Below are 17,311 nucleotides of genomic sequence, written 5' to 3' on the forward strand. Positions count from 1 at the left end.
TTTGTTAGTTGGTGAAGAGCAGGTCTAATTGTTAGATGGAGGACAATTAGGGCCAAAGGCATTCTCCTCCTAGCCTGGAGGGCAAAAAGATGCTAAAAAGCCGGTTCTCTAAGTTCTCTAAACAAACACTCAGGCCTCAAGCAGCAATAAGTACACGTGGATACCTTTAACACATCTCTTTGTTGTCTTCTTGATTGTGGCTTCCAACGTTATGCCAATTTCATCAGGATCCTGCCCTTCTTCCTTGACCGCCTGTCAGGAAAAGATGAGGTTTACATCATCAAGAGCTACAGGGCACACAGTTCCTTGTAACAACTTCCCGACACACAAAGGCAAACCCTTCCTTGCCGAGAGTAAGTCTGGTTCTGACATCTGGGCTGAAAGCCCAAAAGGCACAGGATAAATGAATCCAACACAACCTAGTTCTCTGTGGGCCCCACACCCAAAAGACAAATGGGTGTGTAAGCTGGGGCTCCAGAACTGGGGTCAATGACCAATTCCAAAATGGCCCCTAACCTCCAAAATCCCCAACCTTCTAGTTAACAACATCATAACGCAAAACAGCAGCTTGTCCTTGGTGGGCATGCGCCCAGGGCTGAGTGGTGTTCCATAGACCACCTCTGACCTCTGCGGAGGCAGAACACGAACAGACTGGGTCAGGGGCGGTATCTCAGTATCTCCTGCGTGCCTGGCACAGGACTGGGCCCTCACCAGTAAACTCACAAGGTCCCTACCCTTGAGAAGTTTGTTTTGGTTGAGGAGACAACAATCCCCAGTACTAAATTACCTATTACCTATTAAGTGCTGTGAGGTGGGACATTTTAAGATGATGTGACAGAGAGAGAGGCAGGAAGGTGGAGCCGCACTTTAGAGAGAGTATTTGGGGAGGTGACAGCTCAAACAGACCCAAAATGACAAGGAGTCAGCCAGGAGACTTGGGAGAAGAGCAGTCGGGAGGAGGGGATGATGGTAAGCGCAAAGGTTCTGGGGGAAGGTACAAACACCCATTTTCCTGTAAGATCTCAACGGTCCTTCAGTCATCTGTTCTCCAGGAAGGGAAACTGACGCGCAGAGAGGAGAAGGCACATGTCCAAGGTCACAGAGCCGAGTCTCCAACTAGAGCCCCGGGAGGCGTCCAGGGGGCACTCTAGTGGCTAAGAAGGCGGGCTGTCAGCGCACTTGAGGCGACTGGCTGGCAGGAGGCAAGGCACAGAGAGGGACGGTGACGGGCCAAGGTCACACAGCCTGGTCACCGGGTCCTCGACAGCTCGGGCCGGGGGGTCAGCCAAGACGGAGGCGGGCTGGGGACGCCCGGATCCAGGAGTCATGGTGACAGGCCCAAGCGGAGGTGTGCCCCGGCCTCCTGCACCACCCTGGGGCCGCGAGCCGCCTCACCTTCTTGAGTCGCTCCATCAGGACGCTCTTGTTGCCACCCGTGTCCAGGTTCCGCTTTTTCAGTTCCGCCCGCAGGTCGATCACCCGCAGATCGCTGAGCTTCCGCGTTCCGGCCTCAGAGGCGCCCGAACCGAGAGCGGCTGTGCCAGAAACCGAGTCGCTAGACCCTGCCAGAGTCTCCGCCATCCCCGGCTTCCCGTCCCCGCCACCTACTCTCCACACCTCCAGTGGCTGTAGCGGCTCTGAGCACAAAATGGCGCTGCCTAAGAGGAAAACGCACTCGCTTCCTCCCACCCCGCTTTCCGGCCGCGCATGCGCGCCGCCCATACCAACATTCTAAGCTGCAAGCCAGCTCGCGCGATGAACGACAGCACGTTCCCCGCCTCAACGCGCAGGCGCCGTAACTGCAGTACGCATGCGTCCCGGCCGCTCGCGGCGGGAGGCCGGCGAGACGCAATGCGCCTGCGTACATCTCCCAGGGCTCGCACCACGCATGTGCAGACGCGACAGGGAGCGTCGGTCCTGCGCCGGGTACGCTTGCGCAGAAGTGAGGCGCGCCGGGGCGGCTGAAGCGGTTCTCTGGCAGGCGGCGCCATTTTGTGCTAGGTGCCGAGATAAAACCGGCCCGCTTCTGTGTGAAGTAGGTGGCGGAGCCAGGGTCCCTGGAATGGCGGAGACTCTCGCAGGCTTAGGCGATTCAGGTGCGGCGGGCGCAGCGGCTCTGAGCTCCGCCTCGTCGGAGACCGGGACGCGGCGCCTCAGCGACCTGCGGGTGATCGACCTGCGGGCGGAGCTGAAGAAACGGAATCTGGACTCTAGCGGCAACAAGAGCGTTTTGATGGAGAGGCTCAGAAAGGTGGAGCCGGGGCCCTGGGGGTGGGCAGGAGTCGGGTCGGGGACCCCTGCGGCTGCGACAGGGCTTCCCCTGGCCTCAGGGCCCGCCCCCGGCCGCGCTAGAGGCCTGCGCCCGGCCTCGCTCTCCGCGCTTCTCCCGCTCGGCTCCTCACAGGCCCTGACGGGGGCCGAGAGCCCAGCCGGGCCCAGCCTCGAATCCCAGCGCCGCATTGGAGCGAGGCAAGAACAAGGGGACGCGAACGGGGGAAGCCGCCGGGGCCCCGCAGCTCTTAGGTGGCGGGTGACATCGGCCGAGGGCTTCTGTTTTCACTGTCGGCCACTTGGCCGAGAGCTTTCCTGTCATTGTCTCTCCTCAATCTTCCGAAGTGGCCGAGGGACCCCGAAATTCTCACTTCCTGGGTGAGGTAGGGGACTCGGTCAAGGTCATACGGCCGGGAAGAGGAGGCGACGGGATTTGAACCCAAGCCGGCCGATTTCCCTGAGCCCGCGCTGGCCGTGGGGGTCTTCTCCGGGGAGGTAGATGTTCCGTGCCCCGTAAGGGCCAACGAGCCTTAAATAGGGGATTAATTTGCAAAGTAAACACGTTGAGAAATATATATATATAAGAAAAAAGAGTTTAGGGGTTCGCTAGCAGTAGTTCAGAGAAATAACACGGAAGGGCAAGCGCTCTTTGCAGTAGCGACCAGAAATGTAAAATATTTGGGGAGGACACCGAGATGGCTTCACGACTTCCCCGAGAAGCAGGCAGCGGGCGGACTCGGAGCTCTGCCGCGTCCCAGTGGCTTGGTCTTGGGCACGGAAGACGTTAAATTCTCTCCGAGCTTGTTCCTTTCTCTGTAAAAAGAAAAACGGCGCTTTCCTGTTGAGACTGAGTGAGATTGCATAAAACGGGCTTGGCATGTTGCCCGGTTTATGTGAATTCTGAGGATATGATTGTTGTCACAATTCCCTTTTCCCCTGTGCCACCGTGTGTCCTTTGCAAAACGGGGCCTCTCATTCCTACCTCAGGGATTCCGAAAGATAAGTGTGAAAAACACGGAATTAAGTGTCTGTGTCCCTTATGTCTTTCCTCTTGTTGATTTGTTTCTTTGCCTTTTTTTCCACCGGGCTCCTCTTGCCTTGGGACCCTCTCAGCCTGGGCACCTATCCTCCCACCCCCTGCAGACAGTGAGGTGTGCGACTCATCCCACCCCACTGGCTCCCAGACAACTGAGAATTGTGTTTTTTTGTTGTCATTGTCGTTGTTTTTTACTTGCTATTAAGAGGAAGTAGGGATTATTTTCTATTTTCCCGATGAGGAAGCTCAGGCTTGAGAGTGGTGAGCTGATATGCCCAGAGCCAGTTGGGGCCTTTCTAACTTGAGCTTGTGTTTCTTTCACTATGGATACTAATTTCCTTTACTCTGAGCAGGCAGTTCGTTGACCAAGGCATTTACCTGGAGAAAAATGCAGGGCGGGTGAGGGTTGGCACTTGGGGAGTTGTGATCCATGACGTCTGCCATGCCCAAGGTGTAGCCACCACGGTCTCTTCAACAAAGTCAAATTGGGGGTTTTATCCTTTTTTTCCCCCAGACAGCTCGAAAGCCTGCAGAACTGATAAGATGGCATTGCGTTTTCCTGTCAGGCTGGTGGCTGAGACTGGTGACTTTAGGAATCTTCCATCACTGTCATCTCTGAGGGGACAGATCCATCCCTGCTTCTCCTTCCTTTCAGTTTCTTAGAGATGTGACCAGAATACGTAAATACTGTACCCCCATCTATTTTCTGGTCTAAGCAAGTCTGGAATTACCGATCTTCTCTTCCACTTCTCTTCTCTAGGTTGTGTCCTTTTCTTGATTTATTTTTCCAGGAAGGGCAAAAGAGGAAAAGGTGGAGGGAACACACACGGTGTATTTTGCCAAGGCCTGACTCAGAGCCCTCAGTCCCCCTAGGGATGACCCTGTAAACACTGCAGAAGAGACACATTGAGGGTGCAATGTACCCTCCTGCTTTGGGGCAGTTCTATTCTCCTAGTGGTGTTCCAGAATTGTCTGTCTCCAGTGAAAGGGTGAAGGACTTTATGGATGTCTGTTCCTTGACCCCAGGGCAGAACTCCACTTCTCTTCCTGACTTTTGCTTCAGAGAAGAATGAGAGATTTTCTTTCCTGGTACATATTAGGTGTTGAACCTCTCAAGCTCTATTCTAAATTCAGGCTTACCAAGCTAGGAAACTGCCGAGAATCCGAGACTTCTGGAATTGTGCACAAACGAAACAGTATTTGAAGTAGGTTTAAATGAAAATGATGCTAACAGGATAGTACAGTAAAGAGAGAAAGAGTTTTTAGTGAAACCTAAACATGAAGCCCAGCATCTAGGGATGTCATCATTGACATGTTCCATACTGATTTGCTAAGCGTGGGTGGAGATTGTCGAAGTGAATGACAAGTTCTTGGGGTAGGAGGTCAGGCTTGCCAAAGCTCCTTGTAATTTTGTATCTTTTGAGGTAGGTCCCCTAGTGGTTGAGAGCAAAGCCTTTGGAGTCAGTCATGGATGTGTATGATCAGATAAGGCAATATATGCCATGTCTGGTCCCATGCCACTCAGTAGGAATTCGACCAATGAGTGTCAATATTCTATCCAGTCAGTGCTGGTGGTGCAGGCGTGGCATGGGGGAGGGGAGGATCTCAGAAGGTTAAGCAGCACATTGCTGGGTGAAGTCATAGGAAATTGAAGAGAGCGCCTTCCCTTTTTGAGTTCCCTTGAGCCCAGGAATAGGATGAACAAACTTGTGGTGATAATATTAAAAATAAGCCAAACGTTTGTTCAGTGCTTGCTTTACATAGGTAATAGAGTTCTTACAATAGCTTTTCAAAGTAAATACTTTTATTAGCCCCGTGTTGCAAAATGAAAACCAAAATCAGAACCTTTAAGTAAAGCAGAAAACTGGCAGTCAGTCTGATTCCAGAGCCCTTGCTCCAATGTGTACAGCAAGAGAAAGAATGAATGAAAGGGGTTGAGGGCAGCATTTCCAGATCAGCAGTTCGAAGCTTCTGTGACAGTCAAGTCTCTGTGTTGACTCTTTTTGGTGAACTTTTCTTTTACCTTCCCTTTAGGCAATTGAGGATGAAGGGGGTAATCCTGACGAAATTGAAATTACCTCAGAAGGAAACAAGAAGACGTCAAAGAGATCTAGCAAAGGTATTGAAGATTTTATGAGCACTGCTAACGTTTAGCGATGCCATCTAAGCTACTTTCTTTGCTAATGTACCTCGTTTACTAGGTTGTATTTGGGGCCTGTGAACTGCTCTGTGAATCAAAAAGGCCTGGAATGAAGCCTTGTTATTTTCTTTGAAGATCCCTGCCCTGTGTTTTGTTTCTGTGCTACTTGGGAATTCAGAGGATGGAAGGGGTATTCGAACTCATATTTATTTTCCTTTGTAGGTTTCTGGGCAGCACTTGCTTATCCAGACCCTTACCCTTCTTTAAGTAGAGAGTATTTAATACAGTTTGAGTCCCCTATTACTCTTACTTGCAGAAACTAACCTTTTTAAATACCGCTTGGACAAAACAGAGTTGTCACTTTTACAGACATTGTTTTCAAAAATTGCCTGCCCTATGAAAACATTCCATGGGGCACCGATGACCCTGCCATCTGACCCAAACCTCCCTTTCCTTCTTCCTCCCCCATCACCTTCCTCTGCTGCATTCTGGACTTTCATCAGGCCACAAGGGTTCACTCTCTTGGCCTCTGCTCTGCCCATTCCTCTTATCTGTCTGCATTCACATCCTAGTTCATCCAGACACAACGTCTGATCCTACCAGTGGCAACTCTTATCTCCGTAGGTGCGTTGTCATGGCCTAGTTCCTTATACCCTGTTTACGTCATTCTGCCTTGTGTCAGAACCAGATTGTTGAGGGCAGGGGCTATATCATCTTTGTTTTTCTTCTCCTTCGGTATTTACTCAATAACTTAATTTAGTAACGTTCAACTACTGTTTTAAGAAAGAATCGGCTACAATTGGGCATTTGGACGTCTGAAATTTCCCTTAGGTGATTGGAGGCTTTGTTGCTCAGGCCTCAAAAGAAAATATATTACCTGGCCAGTGGTGAAGAACTGGGTTTGAATTGTCTGAAAGGCAGGCACCACTGTCAGCCACACTGTGTGGTATAAACTCTGAGGGCCCAGCAGTCAGTGACCTCACGTTGGAGTCACTTCTGTGGTCCATGGTACATCGTCCACTTTTGTCTTTGCCCAAGTAAATGTCTTTGCCAAGGCAAAAGGTACTGGAAAATCAGCAGAGAAAGACAGTCATAGTGGGGGGAAATGGAGCCTGTGGGTCTTCTTTTTGCTTCCCTTTTTCTTAAAAAAAAAGTACTGAGGTTTTTAAAAATGCAGATATGCAGTAAATGAGATGTAGAAGTTCCTTACCAGTTAGGAGGCAACTTGTTAGAAGGTCGGGCATTTTTTCCCAGTCATTTAAAAATAAATACATTAAGATGCACACACACCTGTGTACATTTATTTTCCTTTTTTTTTTTTTTAATAAAACAGGTTCTATGCAAAATATTTTGTAACTCGCTTTTCTCACTTAACATGTTAAGAACACTTTTCCATAGTGCTATAAGCAAAAGCCCCCATTCTTTTTTAATAGCTTAATAGTAGTCCTTCATATGATGTACCACAACCTAGCTCCTCAGTCTTTTTATTACCAAACTATCCAGATTTTTTTTCTAATTCTCAGTGCTGCCATGAACCAGAAATGTGTCTTTCTGGTTAAAGGAATATATTTTTGTTGACTTACAAGAAGTAGAATTCTGGGGTCAAAGGATATGTACATTTTATTTTAAAATAGCTACTCCAACAGGCTGTACTGGTTAATCTCTCAGCCAAAAATAGGGAGTGCCTATTTTTTTAAATTCTCACCTAGCACCAAGTATTATCTTTTTAAATGTGTCATAGGGAAGAAAGGTATTTTGTTATACTTACCTGCATTTCTTCACAGATAAAGTTTTCATTTGCATTACTTTACAAATTAGAGAGCTTCTGATAAATGGCTCTCTGTATTTTCTGGATTGCCTTTCCATGCCCTTTGCCCATTTTCTAGAGTTGTTTGTCTTGTTGACTTTCGAAGGCTCTCTCTAAAATGTCTCAATTGTTTTTATCAGCCTGTCATTTGACCTGTCTTGTTTGTGGGGTTTTGCTCATTAATCGTTAATACAGGCCGTGCTGCCAACCTGTTCTATATGGTTCCTAGACTTTATGTTGTGTTTTAAAAGGCCCTCCCTTGCTTTAAAATTATAAAAGGTATTCTACCTTGTAACAGTTACGATTTTATTTTTATATCTGGATGTTTACTTCATTTGGAATTTGTTTTTGCATTCGGTGTGAAGTAGATGGGAGTCAGAATATGCACTGTTTCTATGGGGCTCCTCTTGCCCTTTCCCAGTCGCTCTCCCCTTTCACCCCTTGTGTGGCTGCTTTCACCATAGGTCCGTTTGCCTGCTCCGGGACTTCATGTAAAATAGATCCACTCAGCACAGACCCTTTTGTGTCTGGTTTCTTTGTTCAACATAATTCTATCTGGAGCTTTACAGTACATTTTGATATTTGATGGGGGCAAGTCTGTAAGGTCTACTGAATTATTTTCAACTACCTTATTAGATTGTATCAAGATTTTGACTGAAAATAGAATTTTCTTCTGACCCATTTCATGAACAAATTCAAAATAGTTTGAAATCAGCATGCTGATTATTCAGAATCCTTGAACGTATACCTAGTAATCTTAGCACTCCTCCAAAATAGTTTTATACCAATAATTTGTTTAGCAGAATCTTTTAAAATAATCAGCAAAGTAAATTTAACTGGAAAAGCAAAGTCAACATGTTTGCTTTTTAAGCTATTAGCCAATCTTGTACTTCTGGGTTGTTTTCGATTTGTCTGTTTATATGTGTATATTTTTTCCTGAGCTATTTGAGAATAAATGACAGGTATGTGGGCCTTTGCTCTATAACATTGCCTAAAAGCAAGGACGTTATTATGTAACCACAGCTGTCAAAATCAAGAAGTTAACATTGATACAATACTATTATATAAGCTTATACCTTATTTAGATTTAGACATTTGTTCTAATAATGTTCTTCACAGGTCAAAAGGACAAATCCAGGGTTGTGCATTGTGTTTCAGTTTTCACGTCTCTTTGGTTTCCTTCAATCTGGAACATATCCTAAGACTTGTGGTGTATTCGAGACATTTTTGAAGAGTATAAACCACTTATTTTAAATCAAAAGCAGCCTGTTTTTAGGTTTTTTTATTTTGTTTTGTTTTGTTTCTCATCAGTAGGTTCAAATTATATGCTTTCGTCAGCAGTACCACCAGAAGAGCTATTCTTCTCAGTGTATCCTCTCCAGAGGCACATGCTGTCCATTTGGTGTTCATCAGGTTTCTCCACTGGAAAGTACTACGTTACCCTTTGTAACTGTATCTTTGAGACTTATGTAAATATCCTATGTATCCTCCAGTAGTTTGAGCATCCACTGAATCTTGTCCAGTAGTATTAGTTCTGGGGTCCCCAACCTCCTGGGTCGCAGACCAGTACCGGTCGGTGGCCTGTTAGAACCGGGCCGCACAGCAGGAAGTGAGCAGTGGGTGGGTGAGAGAAGCTTCATTTATATTTGCAGCCGCTCCCCAGCGCTAGCATTAGCATCACCGCCTCAGCTCCACCTCAGATCATCAGGTGTTCGATTCTCATGGGAGCACCGTTAGATTCTCATAGGTGCCAAAAAAAGTTGGGGACCATTTTATTAGTTGATTTTCTACCATAAGGGATAACTTGCTCTTCTCCCCCATTTATCAGTGTGAAGTTAGAGATTCTTATTTTATTCGATAGGTCGTAAGACTTTGTGATTATTATTGAGACTATTATCACGAGAGTCCTTTACACAGACTCTGTCTTTTTGACATGTCCATGTCATTCTTTGAGCACTTCTTTCTTTCTGGTCCAAGAGGGTGTTCCAGTCTCATACTCTCCCACACCCCAAGAATCAGCCATTTCTTCCAGGCACCCGTGTTCCTTCTTGTGGGGAGTGCTGTGCTACCGGATTATCAGCTTCTTCTAGGCCAGTGCTGGATTTGTAAGGTCTGTTGGGCTGAATATGCCTCGTGAAATTAAATTCTGGTAAAGGAACCAGAAATAAGCCAATGACAACTTAAGAAATGTGAAAAAAATAAAACTCTAGCTAATATGAACAGTGCATACCTGCCAAACTTGCTGGCTAGTTATAATTGTTGATCACATGATTCTCTTGTATTTTGAGGTAGCAGTGATATCATTTGCAAGTCAAAATTATTAAGCAAAATATTGCCAGACGGACATAAAAATACATGTAGTATTCTTAAATAGTAAATGACGGCAAAAGAAACTGTTCAAGACTAATGATGTAACTAATTTTGAGGAAATTTTCCTGGGTGTGATGGCTTCATATCAGAAAGTTGTCGTTTGCCTTTTTACCAGAAAGGGAACTTTGGAGCTTGTCTGTTCTAAAATTAATCTAAAAAGAATATGTACAAGAATAACTAAGATTTTGAAAAACCAGTGATGCAGACTTGCTCTGATCTTAATAGGATATTGGAAACAGTGGAAAGTTGGAGGATTTGTTCATTTTAAAGGTATCATTAAGGATTTTTTTTTTTTTTTAATGGTGTTGGAACAGTTGGCTGTCTATCTCACAGTGGGGAAAACTATTCTTACCTCCTTCCATGGCAAAACAAATTCCAACTAGGATTGTACTTTTATATAGTTATAAGGAAAGCTTGAAATGAGAAAACCGAGAGACTAGAAAGAAACATAAATTTGGTTACATAAAAGGTTTAAGCTTCCCAGCAAAAGATGCCACAAATATTTAAGGCACAGACAAGCAGAAAATATCACAGCATATAAATATCCAGAAAGCATTAAATGTTCCTACAAATCAATAAGGAAAACAGACAAACAGTCCTGTTGACAAAGAGTAGAGACTGTAAGTGAGCAGTTCATAAGTAAAAGAAATAATCGTGACGAATAAACGAAAAAGGATCCCCTTGCTAGCAGTTGAAGGAAAACAAAAATAATGAGCTGTTATTTTTGTCTATCACACTGGTAAAAATTTACACAGGGTCTAGTATCCCACATTGGCGAGGGCGTGAGGAAATGGGCAGTTGTTGGGATAGTAAACTAATAAAGCCTCTCAGGTAACTAAGGAACATCCACAGTATGGGATAAAAGGTGGCAGTAGATCAACATACAGTGCAGGAAAATATTTCAAGTCCTGTTACTAAGCAACAAAAGCAAGTTACAGCGAGTATATATGCAATATGATCCCATTACATAACAAGTTTTTTTAAGTTTATATAATATATGTAAGTGCTCAAGAAAATGTTTCGAAGGCCCACATAGCTGATAACAGTGGTTACCTCTTAGGAGCACAAAGGGGAGAAGGGAGACTAATTTTTTTATCTTTAAGAGGGTGAATCTTCTAAGTAAAATTTACAGTGAAATGAGTGTGGATCTTTTAATGAGGGTATTTGTATAGTTGTACAACTGTGTGTAATCAAATAAAAATAAGCAGTGGCCTACCCACATGCTTCGGGCCGCACGGGGCAAGTCGGGATGGGGGGAGGCGGTTCACCAGGTGGGTGAGTGTGGCCATAATCAGCAAGGCAGAAGCTGAGTAGAAACGGGGGGTAGAATCCAGGCAAGAGAGTGGGAGCAGCTCACGGAGGCCGTGAACCACGCTGGCGTTTACGCAGGGAGGACCAAGGAGCACCTTTCCTTCCATATAAAGACAGGCAGTCCTTTAGTGTCTGCCAGGGAGTGATATTTTCTTTTCCAGAAGCAAGAATTTTTAAAAATTATATGATTTTTAAAACGAGCAAAGTAAATAATATTGAACGTCAACCCTAATTGAAAAATAAATAAAAATGAGCAAAGTAAAAAGGCAAATGACAAACTAGGAAAATAATTGCAACTTACATCACAAACAGTGGGCTTCTATACCTAATATGCAATACCCTAAAAAGTCTACATAACAGCAATATCCAAGTAGAAATGTACTCAGAGGAAAAGATAGCACCTGTAGCAGTTACTGATCCTTGGGGTACCAGAGAAAGGTGGTGGGGTCTAGGTACCGGTAGAGAAGAGACATAGTTTTTATTCACGTTAATTTGAGATTAGTTTAAACATTTTTCATCTTTGGGAAGTAAGGTGTCTTTTCCCAAATAGTGATTCTTGAGAAACATCCTAGTAGGAGTATATGGTTTCCATATTGAAAACAAAACATTCCTAAGTCCATGTGTTCTCTTGACATTTCCGATCATGTCTTACCTAGAGAGCTGTCTCCTGGAAGGGATTTGGGTTGCAGTGTACCTGTGTTGCTGCTCAGGAGAAAAATTGGTCATAAGAGTGAAAACCCGATTCTGCTTGATGAAATTCTGTTGCCTTTCTTGTGAAAGGGAGAAATGTGGGATAAAGGTGGCAAGTTTGTGGTAACCTATCAGATTTTTCCTAATAACTGGAGTAGAATTGAACAGAAACCAGTGTACATATTCTAGAATGAGAGCAGCTTTATCAAATCTGGTACAGATGGGGAATGCTGCCGGCGCATCTTCCCGATGTATGTACAGAGACCTCTGAGTTGAGTTCCGAACGCCTTTTGAAGACCAAAGCGTGTTTTGCCATGAGAATGCCATTAAATATTAATGGGGTTCCCAGTCAGCCACCAAGGTTGTTTGTACATAATGTCCTGAATTCTGACGATCCCCTGTGTTCCAAAATAAAAATCAGCTAGCACATGTTATAAGGTAATTCTTATACCTGAGAGGGTTTTCTTTTTTTTAGCCTCTATTGTGATATAAATGGTTAGATTTGGGGTTTGTCTTTCGTAGCGTTTTTACTACGAATGTTGCACATTTTGTACAACTTACAGATTTCATCATTAAATACAGGCACATTAAGATTTAATTCCTTTATTACTTGAAACATTTGTCGAGCTTAAGAAATTGATCTTCACGCTGGACAAAAGGCCTTGCAGGAAGTGGGTTTTCCCACAGGTGGGCAGCACATCAGCATCCCTTCCTGTGCACTTTGAGGAACTGAGAGCCACCTCACCTCCCTGATGAAGAGCTATAGGAAGCCGCATCTGTGGCAGTAGCTCCAAGACACAAAACTACTCCACTATGCTCTTCTTTTGAGATATGAGTATATTTCATGCATTCCATACATGTGATTTTATTCTTTACATTGAAAATAGGTACTCAATTTTAGTGATCCTGCTGTAGAGACCAAAATTTTCATTTTTGCCATAATTTTTTATCATGCCTAATAATTTCCACTTTTTTTCTGCTCTCATATTATTTACATTTTTATATTTTACTCAGTTTATCGTTCATTCAAAAAATAAGGCAAATAACTATATATGCCAACATGCCTTGCCTGCCCACTGAACTGTTGGTTCCACAATAGATTGTGAATGTTATAAACTTATCTATGAGGAAGAGAAATTACAAGGTTGGGTGAGGGTAGTTGGGAAAATGGTTTCCTCATTTTTCAAAGTGCTGCGTCAAGGCTGTCTAAAAAGTGAAATGCAAGTCTGAAAAATGTGTCCAGCCTCTTACTTGCTTTTTCTTAACCTTAAATTACTAACCTCTTGAAGAAACCCCTGAAGTTAAGCCATTTCTTCCAGTTCACTTTAGTTTCCTTTTTTTCTAGTTAATCTCAATACTTTGTGTTTTTAAAAATATCATGTCACATAATTAAAACTGGAATAGAAATAATGGCTCAGTGGAAGAGAATAAAAACTGAAAATGGTCCCAGGCATATATAAGAATTATAATAATGAGTAGGGCCAACATTTCAGATCAGTTCGGGGTGGGGAGATGAATAGATGGTGCAGGGAAATCACCTTCCAGGTGGGAACAGCCATTCGGAAAATAGTCTCACTCTGCACAAAACAGAGTCTCATGTTAAATCGAAAATCAAAAAGGAACTAAATACAGATGAATGTTTATTTTATGTAGTCTTAGTTTGGAGAAAGAATTTTAACTGTGAAGGTAAAAACCATTTACACATAAAAACTGGTTAATCGCTTTAGCTATATGTAAAAGTGAAATTTACCCAACACCTGTAAATACAATTAAGATTAGTAAAGAATTGGGATAAAATGTATTGCGTATACAGTGTGCAAATAGATGTTAAAGGAGAACTGGAACAAGATTTGAAATGGGGAAAAGAATATAACCTTGTAGTTTTATGAAACTACAAATGATCACAATTTCAGCCTAAGCAGGAATCAGATAAATTATTTTTAAAAGTACTAAGTATTCCTTTTTTGCCTCATACTTTGGCAAGGGTAAAGAAAAATGGCTAGTTTTAACAAAGATTCACTGTCGTTCTAACTATATGAATTGAAACAAAATTCCTATGGGATAGCTCAATAACGTGTAGGGTTTGTTTTTTTTTCTTTTTCATAAAAACCTTAAAAATACACATACTCAATGCCTTGGAAATGCTATTTCTAGAAACATGTTTTTTAAGAGGATAAGTGCAAAAAAAAAATCTGAGTATTCATCTTTATATGCATTTTCTCAAATCTCCAACCACAGACATTAATTAGGTCAATGACAGTATCTCCGTATAGTGCTATTAAAGAATATGGAAATATGTTCACAACATGTTAAGTGAGAAGATTATAGAACGACAGTACAATGCCATTTTTGTAAGTGTAGAGTGAGTATATACGGAGCAAAGTATGAGAGGATATCCATGTATGTCAGTATATGATGTGAGGATTAACTCTAGGTAGTAGTTACGAATGGCTTTTATTTTCTCTTTGCTTATTTATGTTTTGCTTTACATCATTGTTTCTGTGGAAGAACATGCTCCTCGTTCCTTAACTAAAAAGCAGCACATTCGTACAAGATACTATTCTGTCTACAACCAAAGCTACTTGAGAAGAATGCTAGGCCTGAGAAAGGTCTGGTCTGCCTCCACCTTACCAAGAACCGAATTCCAGCTCCTCGTACTTCCACAGTCCCTTGATAAGACCAGAACCTCTTCTGCTTGGGGGGTGAGGGGGCTGCCTTGTCTGGAATGGCCTCCGTCCTGGATTACACAATGCTGTTCCTAAGTTGGGAAGTGGTTTAGGTGGGCAAAAGTTATCGCTTCTGGAAAATGCGTATTATTGACCCACGCTGTTAACAATTCTGTCTTTAGGACGTAAACCAGAGGAAGAAGGTGTAGAAGATAATGGACTGGAGGAAAATTCTGGCGATGGACAGGTATGTGCAGCCTTGCCAGTCAATCTGCTTGGTGGATGGACCGGACCCATGGAGTCCATCCACTGATGGATGTGTTTCGTTTTGTCACAGGAGGATGTTGAAACCAGTTTGGAGAACTTGCAGGACATCGACATGATGGATATCAGCGTGTTGGATGAAGCAGAAATCGATAATGGAAGCGTAGCAGATTGTGTGGAAGACGATGACGCTGATAACCTCCCGGAGTCCCTGTCTGACAGTAGAGAGCTCGAGGGAGAGATGAAAGAACTTCCAGAGCAGCTTCCGGAACGTGCTGTAGGTGCTCGACAGTCTCTCCGTGTACCCTGGATGTGTCGGTCCCTCCGGTATCATAATAGAGAAGTTCTGTATTTGGAATCGAGTTCTTCTTTTAGTGCCAGTTCAGTAGGATAATGGCTAATCCAGTCACATATAAAATTCAGGTGATTCTGAAAACACTTTTTTGCTTCGTTGAGAAGTGTCTCGTGAGGTACAGGAGCATATGCTATCGTAATGCAGCATTAAATATTTTAGCGACATTATTCCAGATCTTCCTGTTCTAGGAGGCTGATCTGTGGTATTTTGGCTTGAATACCTTGAAAATATCAAAAATAGAAAGTGGTTGGAAGTCGGGTTTTCCCTGTTAAGAACTGATCGGTACCCTTTTAATAATCAACCTTTAATACTAAAATTTGACATTGTTTTTAAAGCCTTAGTTTTTTTCATGTTAGAAACAAATCAGATTTACAATAGGCTTACAGTGTGTATTATTTATTGAATTTTGTCAGGCTTTAGGCATTAATGTCCTTTAATCTTTTTTGTTACAACAATATGACACGTAGATGCTATTGCACTCGTTTTCCAATTGAGAAAAATTGGAGAGTAAAGAGATAAATATCTCCAGGCAACACACAGCTCATAAAAGAAATAAGAAAACCAGGCTAATTCCAGAGTCCATGTACTTAAGTCATGCACCATGCTGTCTCAGTGCCATTAACTTACTGTTTTACTTCTGTGAGGACGATTTTGCTGGGTAAACAGAAAAAAGGAATGGGTCACCTATGCTTTCCCAGTCCGGGGCTCCTACCCCAACACTCCGATTCGGAAGTTAATAATTCTAGGAGGCAGGGTTCTCAGAGATGCTCTTTCATTCCGGGTGGTAGCCACCTCGGAGGCTTGAGGAAACGGTGGTAGCCAGGAGAATCTGCTCCAAAGTGTAATTCTGGACGTTGTTCCTGGAAGAGCAGCCCCCAAACCTGGTATTCTGATCTACTTGGAGGGCAGTCCTCCCTTACCCATAGAGGTATGTTCCAGCACCCCCAGGTGAATCACTATCATGCCGTTTTGATTCCTGCACTGTTTTGTTCACTTTTCATTTTATGGATGTACCATTATGTTACCTTATTATCGATGTAGTAAATTGTATTCTCTGTTTTATAGGTAGAGGACAGAGAAACTATAAACAATTTAGACACTTCATCGTCTGACTTCACTATATTACAGGTAAATTGTTAACATATGTCTTAATAACTTTAGCATCAAAGGTTAGACGACGGTTTCTGGAAACCGCTGCAGACATTGTATGGCACTCCCAAATAAAAGTCATTGCAAGGTTTGCCTACTCTGTCATCTTTAGAGTAGGTTTTGCTCCCCTCTCCCCAGATGCAATGGGCCTATTGCAAAGGACTTATCATGTTGGCTTCCCCTCCAATCACTATGGCTTCCTTGTAGCTGAGAGGGCATATTGGGGAAAGTTCTGGTTGATTTGGTTGCTGAAGGAAAGGCCCAGCCTGTCGGACCCGTTGCAGATGGCATCCTCTGTGTAGAGACTGCTAGCTGAGACAGCAGGTACGGGGTGGACAGGACACAGACATCACGGCTGGGACAGGTGGATTCCAGGGCTTCTGGTTCTGGAAAGTTTTTGTTAAAGAAAATGCACAGATTTCTTTTGATGATTGTATCATCTTGGCTGTTTCATTACCATCTGTGTAAATATTAAATCTTAGATGAGAACAAATGAGATGTGGACTAACTTTCAGGTATGATTTATGTAAATGTGGGTCTTGAGTTTCCTTTTAACTTTTCTGCCAGCCTACATAGATGTAAACTCTTGGAGTAAACTTGGGTAGTTGTCTAATTTTCCATAGAAAGTTTTGTGAGGAAATGAAAATACAGTCAACTTATGCCGGTCCTTTTTTTTTTTTTTTTTTTTTAAATAATGTCACCTATGCTACTTAATTAGAAATCATCTTTCAGACAAGATCTCCATTTGCTTCTGCCAGGCTAGGCGAGGTTGGTTTTTGGCAAGCCAGAACCCCAGCGTCAAGGAGGGTGAACCCTAAAAAAATACTTGATGGAACCCAGCTTACCTTAAGGCTGATGTCTCTCTCCAACTATAAAGTGACAAAACCATTCTTGCCTCTGAAAAGAAAGGAGGAGCCGGGTCTGGTTTCATCGAGTGTATTTCTAGGTCAAAGACTCCCAAGTTAAAATGGAAAACATATAACCTCTCCCGGAGACAAATAGGAATATATTCATTTTTCTTTGGAAAAAAGGAGAGAATTGTTCTACCTAGAGTGATCCTTTGTTTCAGTCATAGAGTCTTAATTCCCAGAGTGGAATATGTTATATTAAAAATAAATTGATTGCAAATAAATGGAACTACGGGGGAAAGTGAACAGTTTCTTAGGGCTTCCTGGAATGGTAGGTCAGTCCCCAGGGGAAGGTGTAAGCCACCCTCATCCATGTAAGGGGTATATGTTAAGTACCTGGGATG

The 17,311-nt window shown here is 43.3% G+C and overlaps 2 protein-coding genes across 5 annotated transcripts in view; one reads left to right on the top strand and one right to left on the bottom strand.

Moving 5' to 3' along the window:
• The window catches only part of SAFB2 (scaffold attachment factor B2), a 30,788-nt gene extending 29,115 nt beyond the window's left edge, over positions 1 to 1,673 (bottom strand). For 2 of the 3 annotated variants that reach the window (XM_011373567.2, XM_011373566.2), the window contains exons 1-2: positions 1,396 to 1,673; positions 165 to 252 (exon numbers count right to left, since the gene is read on the bottom strand). In XM_011373567.2, coding sequence (XP_011371869.1) covers positions 165 to 252; positions 1,396 to 1,581 — 274 coding nt within the window. In that variant the 5' untranslated portion in view covers positions 1,582 to 1,673. The remainder of the gene's footprint in view (positions 1 to 164; positions 253 to 1,395) is intronic. The other variant, XM_011373568.2, reaches the window with a different exon arrangement.
• Positions 1,674 to 1,895: 222 nt separating this feature from the next.
• Positions 1,896 to 17,311, top strand: part of SAFB (scaffold attachment factor B) — a 31,492-nt gene continuing 16,076 nt past the window's right edge. For both annotated transcript variants that reach the window (XM_011373569.2, XM_011373570.2), the window contains exons 1-5: positions 1,896 to 2,251; positions 5,342 to 5,426; positions 14,474 to 14,538; positions 14,629 to 14,832; positions 15,976 to 16,038. In XM_011373569.2, the coding sequence (XP_011371871.1) occupies positions 2,063 to 2,251; positions 5,342 to 5,426; positions 14,474 to 14,538; positions 14,629 to 14,832; positions 15,976 to 16,038 (606 nt within the window). In that variant the 5' untranslated portion in view covers positions 1,896 to 2,062. The remainder of the gene's footprint in view (positions 2,252 to 5,341; positions 5,427 to 14,473; positions 14,539 to 14,628; positions 14,833 to 15,975; positions 16,039 to 17,311) is intronic.

Source organism: Pteropus vampyrus, unplaced genomic scaffold (genome assembly GCF_000151845.1).
Source record: "Pteropus vampyrus isolate Shadow unplaced genomic scaffold, Pvam_2.0 Scaffold226, whole genome shotgun sequence".
Taxonomy (NCBI): Eukaryota; Metazoa; Chordata; class Mammalia; order Chiroptera; family Pteropodidae; genus Pteropus; species Pteropus vampyrus.